The 16768-nt window shown below is 47.5% G+C and overlaps 2 protein-coding genes and 1 long non-coding RNA gene across 3 annotated transcripts; 1 reads left to right on the top strand and 2 right to left on the bottom strand.

The window, feature by feature from the left end:
• Nucleotides 1-1273: 1273 nt before the first annotated feature.
• On the bottom strand, nucleotides 1274-3158 carry LOC308463350. Its single transcript, XR_013979560.1, has 2 exons — nucleotides 2914-3158; nucleotides 1274-1754 (listed from the first exon to the last, which is right to left on the bottom strand). It is a non-coding gene; the product is annotated as an uncharacterized lncRNA (long non-coding RNA).
• A 1111-nt stretch (nucleotides 3159-4269) lies between these two features.
• Nucleotides 4270-8752, top strand: RPS2 (ribosomal protein S2). Its single transcript, XM_080981632.1, has 7 exons — nucleotides 4270-4471; nucleotides 5010-5099; nucleotides 5869-5976; nucleotides 6636-6809; nucleotides 7523-7682; nucleotides 8268-8359; nucleotides 8624-8752. Exons 1-7 carry the CDS (start codon nucleotides 4289-4291, stop codon nucleotides 8705-8707), a joined length of 891 nt encoding a protein of 296 aa, XP_080837758.1. The 5' UTR covers nucleotides 4270-4288; the 3' UTR covers nucleotides 8708-8752.
• Nucleotides 8753-12056: 3304 nt separating this feature from the next.
• Nucleotides 12057-16450, bottom strand: NDUFB10 (NADH:ubiquinone oxidoreductase subunit B10). The gene is made up of 4 exons (XM_080981634.1): nucleotides 16237-16450; nucleotides 14840-14978; nucleotides 13117-13256; nucleotides 12057-12349 (listed from the first exon to the last, which is right to left on the bottom strand). Exons 1-4 carry the CDS (start codon nucleotides 16370-16372, stop codon nucleotides 12243-12245), a joined length of 522 nt encoding a protein of 173 aa, XP_080837760.1. The 5' UTR covers nucleotides 16373-16450; the 3' UTR covers nucleotides 12057-12242.
• Nucleotides 16451-16768: the final 318 nt, after the last annotated feature.

Here is a 16768-nt window from a genome sequence, read left to right as displayed (position 1 = left end):
TACAGACTCCACTAACCCAGAAATAGTACCTCGGGTTAAGAACTTTGCTTCAGGATGAGAACAGTAATCGTGCTCCGGCAGCAGCCGGAGGTCCCATTAGCTAAAGTGGTGCTTCAGGTTAAGAACAGTTTCAGGTTAAGAACGGACCTCCGGAACGAATTAAATACTTAACCCAAGGTACCACTGTAACTGCCATATAGATGGTAAGTCATTCCACACTGTAGTAAATGGTTGTTTAGCCTGCCTATTTCTTTAAAATTTGTTAATTTGCCCATTAATACAAGATCCCATATCTGCAAAAGCCACATTCCAACTAAGAGTCTAGCAACAGTGAGCTTTGTTACTATTAATAGGTTGGCGCTAAGTCTCTTATTTGAGCGATTTTTTTTTTTCTTCCTTAGCGTAGTTAAGTGTTTGATTCTTACTATCTAAATGGCATAGGGAACTTCTACTGATTGGGTGGTATTCATTTGCATTATGGTAAAAGTTGTCTGCACTACATATTTCTGCCACATGGTAACATTTTATGCTTATCTGCATGAAGCCTTCAACTACAGGTTATATCCATTTAACTTTTACTCAAGAGTAAGACATTGAAATTAATACAGTATGTAGATCCAAATTAGCTATGTCCATTCATAGCAATGGGTTTACTCTAAGGAGGACCAACATTAGAAAATAGCAAAGGCTCTTTCTAGTCAGGCAGCTGAAGATAGAAGGAAGCCATCAGAAATTCTGTGATCATCCCTAGAATGCACAATACCTTTGTAAGCTTCAAGGCTCAAAACCTTACCTAGAATTACAATGATGTAAATTGCTAAAGACAGGAGTGCCAGGCGTGCTCTGGTCCACGGGGTCACAAAGAGTCGGACACGACAAAACAACAAAAAATTGCTAAACTTATCTTTATCTAGCTCTTGGACTTCCTCCAGGCCACACACCTTGCCAGCCCTGTTTTGCACCATCCTTGAGTGTTTTCTCCTGGGTGAAATGTGTCCTTGAACTCTGATAATGCCTCTTGCTTATCTGGAGGAGAGGGATGTGTGTATAAACGGACGTGAAGGGAATGCCCTCTTCAGCCTAAAAATGGTTCCCCACCTGATCAGGCAGCACAATCTGGAACTGTTCCCTTTGAAATGCTACAGTTGTATTATCTAACAGCCCCAAACCCAAGACACGTATTCATAATTTGGCTGCATTTTATTTAGAGAAAGTTCACCCTGCTTCTCTCTCCTATTCAGACACTCACAAGTGACGAAGTACACACAATACGTATAAAAAACAATGTTTATTATATCTGTCTCGTGACCTAAAGCCAGCATACCCTAACATTTTCACTCTCTGGGCAAACAAAAAAGCACATACATATTCCAACATCACTCCAAGCAGGGTCAGTCAAAAATGACTTTGTGAACAAGAAATGGCTAATTTTCTTCACTTTGAAACCTGCCACCATCTCTGTTGGCAATTGTGGGCCACACACCAACCATCTTCTTTTGAAGTGCAAGGTGTATGGACGTCTAAGATTCTGCTGCAGGCAGGCAAAATAGGACCCTAAGCATTGTACAAGTATAAGAACTTATGACCCCCAATGTTAACATATAAAACATTCATAATTAAAATATGCAAAAAACACACAATTCCATTAAAACAAAGCAATTAAAACAGGAGCCTTGGATTGTGAGATGAAGGGAACACTTGTGCGTAAAAAGGTGCATCTTCAGAAACCAGTGGCATGCCAATGCAGATGGGGCCTGTAGAAAAAAGAAGACAAGTTAGCACTCTGCTTTGGTTTTGTAGTACTGTATGCTTTCCTTCCACATAGCATATTTTTATTGGTTTCATTTATGGATCACATGCTATGAATAATCTCAAAGCAATTTCACATCTATTGCATGGATCCTTCTGCTTGTGGGACATATAGGAGCATGGGTTTCATTGCCCAACACGTTGAGCTGATGGGCAATAAGCTTAATGCTCCCTTTGCTTTATGCACCGTTATCTCACCCAAGGCCACTGGAGGAGGCCAGGGATGATTTTCAGACAGTGCCCTAACAACCTGTAGGCACAATACAGAACCCAAAGTAATGCAACCGCCTACTGAGTTTTCTAGCACTCAGAACTAAACTGTTTCAAGCTAGGAATGAGGAATGGGAGAGCCATGCAGCGCTATGGAATTTAGTGGGTCTTCCTTCAAAGCAAGCTCACATAGGGCTTCCAATGTATCAACTGTCCTTGGTGCGTCCAGCCTCCTAGTTTCACTTTTAAGTAATCGCCCCCAACTAGGTTCATCTTAAGAGTGTGAAATGGCACCCGAATTAATGCAAGTCCCTCCCTACATCTAGGGAGGTGCAAAAATTCCATAAAAGCATTTTTATGGTACTTTTTCAACATTTAGATGTTTGCCGCCCTGAGAGTTGATAACGAAGTTGCTTGTGAGTTTCCCTTTTAGCTTCCACAATTCTTTTTTTTTTTAAGCGGAGACAGAAAATATGAAATGTCTGCTGGTCTCGCGGCAGACGTTCCACTATTCACGTGTGCACCGGTCGGAAAGCTGCATAGTCCGACGTGCAACAGTGCAAATGTACCCGGCATTAGCTCGGAGACCAAATTTCGGGCCTCAACTCCCGATGGCGGGAAAGAACCTCCAAAGCCGGCAGCGAGAAAAAGGCGCGTGGCAAGCAACTACACATCCCCAGCATCCCTTGCGCCCTAGGCCTAGCTGCCCAAATGACCAACTGACGAGGAGCATGCTGGGAGATTTAGTACTTCACCTAAAAGCAGCAACATCATAACTTCTTAGGGCAATTTTTTTAGCTAAATAAATGTAACCAACAGATTGCTTTTTCCATACAATTTGAAACACCACATGCCCCCCCCTTCTCCCGTTCCCGCCACATGCCCTCCACCTACCTTGCGCCTGCGAGACTGCAACTTCCTTCCTCCCGTCCGAACTTTTATAAACTTGGGTTTTTTAATCATGCTCGATCCGGGGCTCCCTCCTCCAGCATAACACATAACAAGCCTCTTACGGCTGCGCATTAGCTCTAGGTAAGGGTGGGGCGGAGGAACATGTATGTATCACTCGAGGAAGTAGTTCTCGCGAGATGCGCGGCATATAAATAGGCCTCGCCGCGCGGTTTCGGCCTTCTAGTCGAGAACACGTAAGTTGGGGCGTGTTTCCTTTGTGGCTGGGGAGGTTGCTGAATCCGTCGCCATCGAGGGTCTGGGAGCCCGGAGTTTGGACAAGCCCACCGCGAGGGGGATTAGGAACAGTACCCGGCTCATGGGGAGGAAGGAATTTGGGGTTTTTTTCTTCTTCAGATAGTGATGGGGTTAGGGGCAAGTCAGAGGCCCAGTTCAACATGGATCAGAAACCTTTTATTAGACTTTAGCATCTCAGAATGTACCTTGAGGTTGAGCCTCTTCAGAAGCAATAAATATATAAATTCTTGCATTTAGAAGTTCAGTATATTGTGGGGGACAGGATTTAGCCATTGAAATGCTCGGCCTGAAGTGGTACTGGCAATCTGTATCTGGCCCCCTTGATGTTTCTGTTTGATGAATGAGTGGAAAGTTTCATTGTCGTTGGATAGGAGGTGGGAGTTGACTAGAAGAATGACAAAAGTTCATTCCAGTTGAAATTTGGGGATGGCCTAATTAGAGAAGGGTTTGGGGTTTCTCCCTAATGGGAGTGAGGTTGCTATGGAATGTTGATCATTAGAAGACAGCAAGACTTTGTTTTAAAGGTCTGTGGTATCCATCATACTTGCTACTTATTTGTTTTTCTTATTATGCAAACTGCTTTATGGACTGTTGGTGGATTCGGTGGGTTTAACTTGGGATCAAGAAGGTGGGATTTAAGTTCATTGACAGGTGTAGATCTCCCTCCTCCTTTAAATGGTTCTTATATGTATAAGAACCATTATATATTATATTAATATATAAGAACCACTAATATATTAATTTAACATTTTGAAAAGAAACAATGAAATGGGACCTACCTGGGAAAATCTAGGGCATCTTAATTTTCTTGGCATTGGTGCTTGTGAATTTTGACACATTTCTGTCACTGCCTAGGGCTGCTGATTCCTAAAAATGTGCTTTGGTCAGCACGCTGCATCAACTTTGAAATGTGATCACATCTATATGGTTCCATTTGCTACTTGAGGGTAGAAACAATTTTCCCTACTGCTTTTGTTGCTGTTCCAGCACAATATCTGTCACTGTCTATTATGTCATGAGCTTAATGCACTAAAAAGTTTGATGTGTTTTGTTTCTACAGCAAATGGCGGACGACGCCGGTGCTGCGGGAGGGGCAGGGGGAGCTGGAGCAGCTGCAGGTGGAGGAGCTGCTGCCAGGGGAGGCTTCCGAGGAGGCTTTGGCAGTGGAGGCCGAGGGCGTGGGAGAGGCCGTGGCAGGGGACGTGGCCGAGGGCGTGGAGCTCGGGGCAAAGCTGAAGACAAAGAAGTGAGTTCAAGTCACCTTTTTGGTGTTTTTAGGGAGCCTTCGGCAACCTGGTGCCCTCCAGGTGTTTAGACTACAACTCCCAGCAGCCTCTTTCCAGCATGGGATGCTCAAGTTTTTTGAGTAAACTTTTAAGAAATGGAAACTTTCCTTAGATGGGTTTGGTTTTAGAGTTGCTAGGGTTTCAACCATGTCCAGTGCCATGATCAAATTATTGGCAGGGGCAGACTACTCCTAGAAAGCAGATGAGAGGTGCTATTTTGGAATGAACTGCAATTTTTAAAAAACAAATCCTTGCAGATAGAAAATTAGCAGAGGTGATAGATTATGTTCAAATAGATGAAAACCTTTCTTTTGTATACCCATTTTTAACAGCAAATCCTACCCGTAGCTTTTACGTGGAAAAGATTGACATTGTAGTTACTTTTCTGTTAGGGTGGCTAAGGCTGCAGTCAATGTTTCTTGTATATATGGAATAAAGATCAACGTACAATGTTTGAGCAGCTTGAACTGATTGCCTTTCATTTCCCCCCCCCCCCAGTGGATTCCAGTCACCAAACTTGGTCGCCTAGTAAAGGACATGAAAATCAAGTCTCTGGAGGAGATTTATCTTTTCTCCCTTCCAATCAAGGTATTTGCTCTATGTTAGGGGCTCTGTAGGGTTTCTCAGGACTGAGAATGATTCACAGTGCTTTTCCATTGGTAAAGTTTACCAAGAGGAGGGGTTTAAGTCAGATCATTGGTCTATCTAGTTTAGTATTGTCTCTACACTGAGTGGCAGCAACCATCCAAGGTTAATGCAAGAGGCATTCTCAGACATACCTGGACATTCTGAGGAATGAATCCAGGACCTTCTGCATAAAAGGCAGGTGCTGTCTCTTTTCCCCTAAGGAGAAGAGGTCAGTTGGTGGCTCTCCATGATGGCTGTCTGAAGTCATCTTGTGTTCAGAGCTACTGCTATGCCATTGAATCGCAGCAGCAGGAGAGGTCTGTTGCATTAATGCTCTCCTTGTGGGTCTCTGGGGACATCATACATGACAGTGTTGCAAAGGAACGATTGGAGCCTTAAAGTATGCTCCCAATTGTTCCTTGGTAAGCAAGGCTTGCTATTGTTGCCGATCAGCTGCTCAGCACTGATCAACTGTTGGGCACTTAAAGCAAGCACTGTAGGGAAATATTTCCTTTCGGATCACATGGGCAAAGGAAAATACTGCACTTTGTGTCAGATGCTTGACAGGTGAACCTGCCTACTTGTCACAATGGGATATGGAAGAAGTCGGGATCTGGCCAACTAGCCAGATCCAATACTCCTGAGACATACCATTGTTTTAATACAGCAAACTTTGTGATTAATTTATGCTTACCGCTAGAGAACTGACCAGTTAATGTTGCCTTCACAGGAGTCTGAAATCATTGACTTTTTCCTGGGCTCATCCCTGAAGGATGAGGTTTTGAAGATCATGCCTGTTCAGAAACAAACCCGGGCTGGTCAGCGCACCAGGTTCAAGGTAATGTTTTGCATCCATATGAATTCCAGAAATTGATCTATTTTCGATTGGCCTCAGGCAACCTTTACAGCAGAAATTCACCCCCAAAATTGTTTTCTTGGAGGCACATTCAGCCTGGCCCTGAAGTGTGTTAGTTTCGGCCAGAGCAGGAGCACACTTACCATTGACAGACCTTGCTCTTTTACATTTATGAATGAACTACTTACCTGTTTGCGTCTGCCTTGCCAAATCTCTGAGCCAATCACATATGATGTAGAGATGCTAGAGAATTGACAGCCAACGGCAGAGGCTGATTGGTAAGAGGCAAAGCCAGAGCAATTAATCCTCCTCGAATCATCTCACAGGGTTGGCTAAAATTGGGCTCCCAATTTGTTGCTGGACTAAAACTCCTATAATTACCGCTGTTTGGGCTGATGTGAGTTGTAGTCCAAAACACCTGGAGGGCACCAAGTTGAGGAAGGCAGATAAAGAGAAGTGGATTCCAAACAGATGAATTGACATGAACATCCTGTTTTTAGTTGACATGGTAAGGGTGCCTGTGTTCCTCGGGAATGCCTGTATAACACTGGTATGTTCCGTTGAGGCTTCTATGCTATGGTTAAGGGATGTGTGGATTTTAGCTGCACCCCTGATGAGGCTTCTCTTGTCTTCCTTTTCAGGCCTTTGTGGCGATTGGTGACTACAACGGTCACGTTGGTCTTGGGGTCAAGTGCTCCAAGGAAGTTGCCACCGCGATCCGTGGGGCCATCATTCTTGCGAAGCTGTCCATTGTGCCCGTGAGAAGAGGCTACTGGGGGAACAAGATCGGCAAGCCGCACACTGTACCTTGCAAGGTAACATTTGACACTTTGCCAAACCAGGGCTTGGGACTTCAAATTAGGGTTACCGTATTTTTCGTTCTATAGGGCGCACCGGCCCATAGGACGCACCTCGTTTTTTTGGGGGGGGGGAAATGAATAAAAAAAATTACCCCCCCCCCCCCCGCCGCGGCTGCCGCCCCAAGCCTTGTGCACACCTGCAAGAAGCACGGGGCACCCTCCGGAGGGCTCCCCGTGCTTCGGGCGACAGGCTGCCGCCCCAAGCCTCGCGCACTCGGCGGGACCTCCTGCCGGGCGCGCAAGGCTTGCAGACACTCGCCCGAAGCACGGGGAACCCTCCGGAGGGCTCCCCGTGCTTCGGGCGACAAGCTGCCGCCCCAAGCCTCGCGCGCTCGGCGGGACCTCCTGCCGGGCGCGCAAGGCTTGCGGACACTCGCCGGGGCTGCAGGCTGCTGCCTGCAAGCCTTGTGAGCCCGCGGGAACTCCCACCGGGCTTGCAAGGCTTGCGGATAGCTTCCTGAAGCCTGGAGAGCGAGAGGGGTCGGTGCGCACCGATGCCTCTCGCTCTGCAGGCTTCAGCGAAAGCCTGCATTTGCCCCATAGGACGCACACACATTTCCCCTTCATTTTTGGAGGGGAAAAAGTGCGTCCTATGGAGCGAAAAATACGGTATTCACATTAAAATATCCATGCCAGTTTCTTACTGTGTGAAACTTGTGTTTGTTTAGGTAACAGGTCGGTGTGGCTCCGTACTTGTGCGTCTCATCCCTGCACCACGTGGTACTGGAATTGTGTCTGCCCCAGTTCCCAAGAAATTGCTGATGATGGCTGGTATTGACGACTGTTACACATCAGCGAGGGGCTGCACTGCCACCTTGGGCAACTTTGGTACGTTTCTATACTTCTCAATTTACTTGGTCCTGTCTTGAAGAATGACAGTGCAGTGCAATAGATTGTGTCACTGTTACAAGTAATTAATGTAAAGGGCAGCAGTAGGCATCATGGGCCATAAGGAAGAAAAGTCTGGCAAGCTGCCAATTTCTTTAGGACTTTTGGTTAAGGGAGGTGAGAAATACTTCAGCCTTTGCCAACTTTGTGCCTTCCTGTTGGGACCGATGGGAGCTGTAGTCTAAAACATATGGAAGGCACCTGGTTGAGGTGCAGCTATACTGTGTGTATATGTTTACAGACACACACGCAGTAAGTACTGCCTTTTGGGATGTGTTTTGGTAAAACTCTCTCCGCTCTGCTCAGTTGTACCTGGCCCAAGTGGTGCAACTGTCGTTTTTCGAGAGGGAAAGCAAATGAGTTTGTTTGCACGGCAGTGAGATTCAATGAAATAATCTCCCTGTTCCTTTTCACACTCAACAAATCAATTATTTTTCCAGTAGCGGCAACTGGCAACTGGTTTTGGTGCTGCCAGCTCAGTCTCGTGTACATTGGTGACCATGTATTATCTTTCTTTTTCTGTAGCCAAGGCCACCTTTGATGCCATCTCAAAGACCTATAGTTACCTTACCCCTGATCTGTGGAAAGAGACTGTGTTCACCAAGTCACCTTATCAGGTAAGAGCAGCCTTGAGAGTTGTAGCATGCATCTAAGATGTCTTTGGGAATTAGCTTTATTTCATGAATCTGTGCTCATAGGCAGGGGTGGGGATACAAGAACCAGCATTTCAATTCTTTTGAGGGCTGTATTTAACAGAATATAGCTGCTGCCATCAGGTCAAGCTGCACTTAGCAGGTTTGACCCACTTCAAAAGATTACCTGGGGCGAATGAGGTTCAGAAACAATTTGTATGTTCATGGTCTCTTTGCCTTTCCCTGCAGGAGTTCACTGATCATCTTGCAAAGACTCATGCTACCAGAGTGTCTGTGCAGAGGACTCAAGCAGCTGCTGTGGCAACTACCTAAAAGGTGTACTTTAAAATAAAGTGACCAAGAGTGATTTTTAAACCAGTCTCGCAAATCGTGTGTGGTATTTGTTGTTGGATGGGTTATAGGATATCAGTGCCTCCAGAGGAAATAAAGGAACATAAAAGCGTGGCTGCTGAATTGGGCCAAAGGAGCTCATCTAGTCCAGCATCCTGTTCATATAGAAGCCAACAACAAGCCATAATGGCAAGCCTCCCAAGCAGAACCTAGGCACAACAACACTTTTTATAAGAAGGGGCATTCGGAGGCATCCTGTCTTTAGTGGAGATACAACATTGCCATTAGTAGCTTTATCTTCCTTGAATGTCTGATCTTTTTAATTATAGTGCTACCAAGTGCCCTGTATAGGTTGGACCTAGCATATGACATTGATATTTTAGGAGCTCTTGAGCAGCATTAAAGAGGATTTACTGCCTTACAGGATTGTATCCCAGCATTAGTCATTAGTAGACTGTTGAAATTAATGGACATAACTAGCCGCTCCATTCATTTCAGTAGCAGAGCAAGACTGTTCGGTAACCCACAGCTTTTCTGGGGGTGGGATTTCCCCATGTAGCTGTAGCCATTGGACAAAAGGATATTGCCACCCTTTGTGAGACAGGCCCATTTGGATTTTTGAACAAGTGCTGTGTGCATATTCTTCCCCAAAAGATCTGGGTAAAAGTCACATCCAGTAGAGTTGCATTGAACAGCATGGGGGGTGCGTGCTCAGAAAGACTTGTTGCCTCCGTCTGTCTTGAGAGAATGGAGTGCTCCTCTGGGGATGAAGTCAAACCACTGGGGAGTCACAGTGGCTGCTGTGGCTGTAGAGAAACTGCTGCCTACCACATTTTTGCTGTGTTAGCACACAAGTGACCTCTGCAGGGTGCAAGCCTGGGTAGGGTTTATGGAGGTCCTGGGCTGCACAGATGACAGTGCTCCCCCTCAGCTTCACTGATGTGGTCAAAAGGAAAGCGGAGCAATACATTTGGCACCAGCTTGGCTGCAGGAGTTGGAAGGTGGTGTCCAACCAGCTTTTAAATTCCAGTCTGCTTTAATGTAGGGTTTAATGCTCAGTCTTCTCAAGGCCATGGGTATGGGTTATCCCTTGGTGGCGGAGGAATGTCTTTTTTTCCTAGATCAACATTTACTAACTGGAGTTTGGAGAACTATGTACAGGATCTTAAAAGCCACAGTACATTAACCTGCAGAGAGCTACGAACTCAAAGAGCAATAATTTAATAGCCTACCTGGTACCCTGCTGGTGTTTGACCCATAACCCCCACCCCCAAAGGCTTTTTGCAAAGGCTGCAAATGGCTTAATAATGGGAGACACTTTAAACAATTGCATCAAAGCTGGATCCAGTGATCTACCTTACCCATTTTTACTCTATGCCATTTGTAATTTTTTATAACTAAAATCTCCATCATTCCTAACCTACAAGAGCAGTCCGGTGCTCTGACCATAACTACACTGCCCAATAAATTATTATTATTATTTTCTTTATACCCCACCCATCTGGCTGGATTTCCCCAGCCACTCTGGATGGCTACCAACAAAATAGTTAAAATACATTAAAACGCCAGTCATTAAAAACTTCTCTAAACAGGGCTGCCTTCAGATGTCTTCTAAAAGTCAGTTGTTTATTTCCTTGACATCTGATGGGAGGGCGTTCCATAGGGCGAGTGCCACAACTGAGAAGACCCTCTGCCTGGTTCCCGTAAGACTATGGTTGGGTTTACTAAAGAAAAAAAAATTGCAGTTACTGGAAAGTAACATATCTAAGCTTGTGATTTCTCTTGAAGTGTGTGCTGTGGAAGTACACCTCTTAAACCCTTTACATACATATACAGTATGTGGTTAGCACCTAGAAAAGCAACTTACCGTATTTTTTGTTCTATAGGATGCACATTTCCCCCTCCAAAAACTAAGGGGAAATGTGTGTGCGTCCTATAGAGTGAATGCAGGCTGCGCCGCTAAGCCCAAAGCCAGAACAGGAAGACGGAGCACTGCGGAGCGCTCCGTCTCGCTGTTCTGGCTTGGGAACAGCCTTGCTAGCTTCTGCAGGACAGCGGGGTGAAGGCACCCCGCTGCCCTGCAGAGGTTTGCGCGCAGCCCTCCCCAAGCCAGAACAGCGAGATGGAGGGCTCCGTCTCTCTGCTCTAGCTTGGGGACGGCTGCGCGCAAACCTCTGCAGGGCAGCGGGGTGCCTTCACCCCGCTGTCCTGCAGAAGCTAGCAAGGCTGTTCCCAAGCCAGAACAGCGAGACGGAGGGCTCCGTCTCGCTGCTCTAGCTTGGGGAGGGCTGCGCGCAAACCTCTGCAGGGCAGCGGGGTGCCTTCACCCCGCTGTCCTGCAGAAGCTAGCAAGGCTGTTCCCAAGCCAGAACAGCGAGACGGAGGGCTCCGTCTCGCTGCTCTAGCTTGGGGAGGGCTGCGCGCAAACCTCTGCAGGGCAGCGGGGTGCCTTCACCCCGCTGTCCTGCAGAAGCTAGCAAGGCTGTTCCCAAGCCAGAACAGCGAGACGGAGGGCTCCGTCTCGCTGCTCTAGCTTGGGGAGGGCTGCGCGCAAACCTCTGCAGGGCAGCGGGGTGCCTTCACCCCGCTGTCCTGCAGAAGCTAGCAAGGCTGTTCCCAAGCCAGAACAGCGAGACGGAGGGCTCCGTCTCGCTGCTCTAGCTTGGGGAGGGCTGCGCGCAAACCTCTGCAGGGCAGCGGGGTGCCTTCACCCCGCTGTCCTGCAGAAGCTAGCAAGGCTGTTCCCAAGCCAGAACAGCGAGACGGAGGGCTCCGTCTCGCTGCTCTAGCTTGGGGAGGGCTGCGCGCAAACCTCTGCAGGGCAGCGGGGTGCCTTCACCCCGCTGCCCTGCAGAAGCTAGCAAGGCTGTTCCCAAGCCAGAACAGCGAGACGGAGGGCTCCGTCTTGCTGCTCTAGCTTGGGGAGGGCTGCGCGCAAACCTCTGCAGGGCAGCGGGGCGCTGCGCTCCAAAGGCTTCAGGGATCTTTGAGGCTGGCGGTGGGGGAAAGCAGCGCTTCCCCCCACCGCCAGCCCCACAAGCTCTGGTGAATGTACCTTGAACGCACCTTGTTTTGGAGGGGGAGAACAAGAAAAAAAATCTTTTTCCCTGTTCTCCCCCTCCTATGATCCGGTGCGTCCTATGGTCCGGTGCGTCCAATGGAGCGAAAAATACGGTATGTACCAGCCACTTGCGTCAGTGACTTGTAAAGGCAATTTTTAGTTTCTAGCCATAATTCAAGAAGGCAAACCCTGCCATTTTTCAACCCTCTCCACTAGTTTCTGCTTAATCCCATTTCTCCTTCCTGTTGTGTTTACAAAGCAAAGACAACCTTAGCATTTACAGCTTTATTTTCTTCCCACTATACATTCTGAGTCTGCCTTGTATATGTTTACAGTAGTTCTGAGAGAACAGCACAGATGATGCTTGATTTACCATCCATACAGTGTCTAATCTGCAGACACACACGCTAGTTTGTCTGTTTGGAGCGCAAATCCAGGCCAAAGCGACCAGAACACTTAATGTGCCTCAGCTGCTGCCTTGGCCTCCTTCCTTTCTTTAATCATCCGGTGCTTCTGCTTCATTAAGCATTTGCGAGCAGTTCCCAGGCCGCCAAGTTCGCCATCTAGGATGACAGTGGAGAACAATCATGATCTGAGAGAAAAGGGGAGACTTCCACTGCAGAATTACATATTAAGCATGCTAACTTGCCATCAAAAAAGTAAACAGTTCATTTTATTTGTATACCACTTTCCTGCCCCCCCCAAATCACATCAAAGGAACTTAACAACAAAGAAAAGAATGCATTTTGAAACCAAACAGTGCAAAAACAACATAGCAAAATAAAATGCTGTACTGAATGGTAGTCTAGTATCAGAACATTAGGCCTGCTGCTCAGAGCAAGTTCCACTGTCATTTACTTTAAGATTGGTGCTTTCCTTGTCTCTTTCTGCCCTCTGCCTTTCTCTGTCCTGCACAGAGGTGAATGCAGGAGTCTTTACTACTACTACTGTCAAGCTGAGCTTTGGGGGATTTTTGTATGTGTACACACATAGCCAAAACACGACTCGTAAGGCAAGAACCTTTGCTCCTCTGCAGGACAGTAGCTCATCCAGGCCTCCCTAGGTCTTGAAGCCACTTGGAAAGCAGCAAAATATGCCTCCTACCAGAAGCTGAACTCTCAATTCTACCAACATGGCCCATGTGAATTGTAGTCTAAGCACATCTGGGAGGAACCAGGGAGGCAAGGCTGCCCCAAGTGCTGATGTGGACTTCCATACCAGCTTCCCAATCCCACCTGTGTGAGCTCAGGATGGAACATAGCCTTTAAGTCCGATTGTTTTCACAGTGGGATGTAAATTTGAAATAATCCCAATATACTAATAGACTCACATCTGTCGTCATAGGCCTTGGTCACCTCTTTGAAGTGCTGTAACTCTGCTGCACAGTTCTCCAAATAACTGGGTCCTTCGCGCTGCTTACAAGCACCCATTCTCTCCTGGATGATCCTCACAATTTGTCTATCAACTAGCCTGTGGGAGTGGAAAGAGATACAAACACTTGAAGAATGCAATAATACAGACTTTACCTAAGTCCCTGGATTGAAATTCTGTACAGAAAATTACACCAAGTCCATATGACACATCAAAAACACATAATGCAAGCAGTCCAACAAGATTATTTTATCTTATTTTAATTGTCCCACAAACCCCTCCATAGTCCGCTCCACTTCCCAGCCTCCCTCCCAATCTAATATGCAGCCACATTCCTGCTTCCAACTTTCCTTTTTTTAATTCTATTGTTCTCAAGCCTCCTCCTCTCTGTAACAAGCCCACTCTTGTTCCCTTCCTACCCCTTATGTCCGGAACTGCCTCCCAGTTCTTTGGCAGGGCTTGCCCTGTAATTTATTTCAAGCTCCTCTTCACAACTCAAATTTTCCATGTGGACTTTAGAACCAATACGCAGAGGTGGATTCAGGGCAGCACAATTGGTTTCCCTGCACAGAGAGCAGGTGCCAAGGGGCTGCCTTCCTGCTTCCTTCCCAAAGCCTAGTGAATGCTGAGCTTTGGGAAGGAAGCATGAGGGCTCTGACAGGGTCCTATAGTCCTTCCTCCTTCTCAGAAACTAGTTAGCATTTGCCTAGCTTTGAGAACTTGGAAGGAGGGACTTTAGGATCCTGCGAGAGCCTCACACCTCCTTCCCAAAGCCTGGCACCTTCCTTACCCAGCTTAGTGAAGGCAGATTTGGGTTGGGGGGGATGGCAGCATCAAATTTTGGCCCTGCACAGGGACCATATTACCAAGGCACACCCCTGCACTAGGCCAGACTTTGCTAACATGGTGCCCTCCAGATGTTTTGGACTGCAAAGATCACTGATGGTGGGAGTTGGTTAGGATGTTTGGGTTTCTTGGAAGCTGAAGTACAATCACATCTGGTGGCCACAAATTAGCCTCCTTTGATCTAGGGAAAGCAAAAACATCAGTCTTGAGGAGAATAATTTATCAGCCTATTCCTGCCTCCACAACTGTCTTCTGCAGGAGTGGAGAATCTTTTCAGGTTGAAGGCCGCATTCTCTTCTGGGCAAACATCTTAAGGGCCACATGCCGATAGACTGTGGGGCCAGAGACAAAAATGGGCAGAGCAATGAATGCAAATTTTTACTTTTGAATGGTAGGCTAGTTCCTACACACAATCATAAACCTCTCTAGCCAGGAAAGCAGGAGGCATTATCAGAGGTCAAGAACACTGTCCAGCCAAGCAGAAACACTGAAGCAGATTGCAGAACAGGGTTAAAAAGGGAGTGGTGGCCAGGGGAGAGAGTCCTGAGGGCCGGAAAGAGAAGATTGGACAGCCGCATTTGGCCTCTGGGCCCAAGGTTTCCTGCTCCTGGCCTACTGCAAGCTTCTTATGGCAGGGACCCAAGCACTACATACACTGATGATACTGTCTAACCAACAATCCTTATTTCTATCCTGAAAGTCAAATAACAATACTGCAAACTATTCAATCCTTAGAAGACTGTAGGCAACATCCTCCCAACCCTGCATAGAACAAAACATTTGGCAGGAGAGCCGAACTGCAATCTTACCCACCCTCCGAAAAAGAGAAGACGTACTTATCTCTCTTCCACTGCATCTCTGCTTCATAGTAACATATGTAGTCGTCCTCCAAGCACTCTGTATAGTCCGGCACACGGCGGAAGTTCCGGTGATAGTAATAAAACTTGTTCTTTGCATGCTGGCGCTCTATCCATTCTGCAGGAGTGAAATGTCCAGAGATGCTTTTCAAGATTCAAACGAAAGAGGTCTTTTAAGCAATACGAAGCCAAGACAGAGTCAACTCGTGGAAAATTATGCCTTGCAGGGAGCTCTCATAAGAGAAGTCTTCCTGCTGAACTACAAATCCCATAATCCTTGACCACTGACAGTACAGGCTGGGGATGATGGAGGGTGTTTTCCCAAAACATTTAGGCCGGGGCTCAAGGTTGGGGAGGATGAATTGAAGAAAATCTACCCCTCTTCCAACCTGCACTCCACTTATCCAAGAGCTGGGGAAGATAAGCCTCTCCAGCAGCGGTTCTCAATCTGTGGGTCCCCAGATGTTGTTGGACTACAACTCCCATCATCCCTGAGCTCTGGCCTTGCTAGCTAGGGGTGATGGGAGTTGTAGTCCAACAACATCTGGGGACCCACAGGTTGAGAAAGGCTGTGTCTCTAGGCTGAGAAAGGCTGTGTCTCTAGGATGCTGACTGAAGCTAATGGGTGTCCAACAACATCCGGAGGACCATTGGTTCCCCACCCCAGACTTCAACATCATCCAGCCTCCTTCTACTCAACTCAGCCCCTTCTCCACTTGCAAAACCTCCCTAGCATTTGGCTTCTCCCCTGTTCTAGCCCTGCAGCTTTCTCTTGGTCCCTCCCCTGCATTCTAGCACCATCCCAGCCCTTCCAAACTTATAGACCAGTGTTTTACAGACTAGGGCCTCTAGCATTTTTTTTGGACTACAATCCCCATCATCCGTGACCACTGGTCCTGCTAGTTTGGGATGATGGGAGTTGTAGTCCGAAATCAGATGGAGACCCAAGTTTGGGAAACCCTGTTCTATACCATCACCAGGGGTTCTAGCCTCTCCCATTGTAGGCCTTCGCTGTAGCCCAGGTCCAATCCTGCAATGCACACACTCATATAACCCCCCCAGCACCCCTATTTTTTTTCCTCCTGCCTTGTAGGAGCCCACAACCTTGTGGCCCTTCCTATGCATTCTAGCCCCCAACCCTTACCTCATAGCCACACCCCTTGGTTCCTGGCCCCGCCCCAGCCCTTCACTCCATTCCTGATTGTAGTCCCCGCCCCACTCTAACTCCACCCCCTAGTTCCTAGCCCCAGCCCACACTTCCACCCCTTGTTCTTACAGCCCCGCCCCCAGACTCCTGGCCCCGCCCCCAGCGCTTCCCTCCTTCCCTCCCCATTGTCTAACTCCGCCCTTTGGCTCCTGACCCCGCCCCTTCTCACCCCTCCAGGCTGTGACCGGCGCGTCGACCACGACTCGAAATATCTGGTCTACCAGGTACAGCGGGTTGGTGAGCTCCGTCTTAGGGGTGCGAGAAGGCGGCGCGCGGTACACATCTCGGTCCGGCTCTTCGGGCATCGCTGCAGCCTTTGCGCGAGCAAAGCGATGCGGACAAAATGGCGGCCTCCTTGGCAGAGGGACCGGGTCAGGTTAAGGAAAAGAAGAGCGCATGCGCAGCCACTCGTGCCGCGCGCGCTGCGTGATGGGAAGCGCAGTTTGTAAATATTGGCTTTAAGAGGGTCGAAAGAGTGCAATGCGCATGCGCTTACTAACGGTTTTGTTTAAAAAAAAATCTTCCGGTGACTGCTGGGATATGTAGTTCTCTGTCTGCAAGGTCTTGTTCTGAAGTTTTCTTCCCCACTGTGGGTCTCATAAGCCCGATAGGAGCTGCACCCGTTGAATTTCCAGTTGTTAATGGTCATAAGAGACAGTTAAAATAAACTGGCAACCTTATGGTTTGGTAGTTAGTGACAG

Source organism: Podarcis pityusensis (genome assembly GCF_964106645.2).
Source record: "Podarcis pityusensis genome assembly, chromosome: 14".
NCBI classification, from domain to species: domain Eukaryota; kingdom Metazoa; phylum Chordata; class Lepidosauria; order Squamata; family Lacertidae; genus Podarcis; species Podarcis pityusensis.
The sequence above is the reverse complement of the archived record's forward strand: the minus strand, read 5'-3'. Positions and strand labels throughout refer to the sequence as shown.

What these genes read in the sequence shown, in the direction of transcription:
- RPS2 (XM_080981632.1), top strand. Translation starts at nt 4,289, where the DNA reads ATGGCGGACGACGCCGGTGCTGCGGGAGGGGCAGGGGGAGCTGGAGCA. An exon ending in CGCACACTGTACCTTGCAAG is followed by an intron (nt 6,810 to 7,522) that starts GTAACATTTGAC and finishes GTGTTTGTTTAG; the next exon opens with GTAACAGGTCGGTGTGGCTC. An exon ending in TGCCACCTTGGGCAACTTTG is followed by an intron (nt 7,683 to 8,267) that starts GTACGTTTCTAT and finishes CTTTTTCTGTAG; the next exon opens with CCAAGGCCACCTTTGATGCC.
- NDUFB10 (XM_080981634.1), bottom strand. Translation starts at nt 16,372, where the DNA reads ATGCCCGAAGAGCCGGACCGAGATGTGTACCGCGCGCCGCCTTCTCGC. An exon ending in GCCGGTCACAGCCTGGAGGG is followed by an intron (nt 14,979 to 16,236) that starts GTGAGAAGGGGC and finishes TCACTCCTGCAG; the next exon opens with AATGGATAGAGCGCCAGCAT. An exon ending in ATGCAGTGGAAGAGAGATAA is followed by an intron (nt 13,257 to 14,839) that starts GTACGTCTTCTC and finishes CCACTCCCACAG; the next exon opens with GCTAGTTGATAGACAAATTG.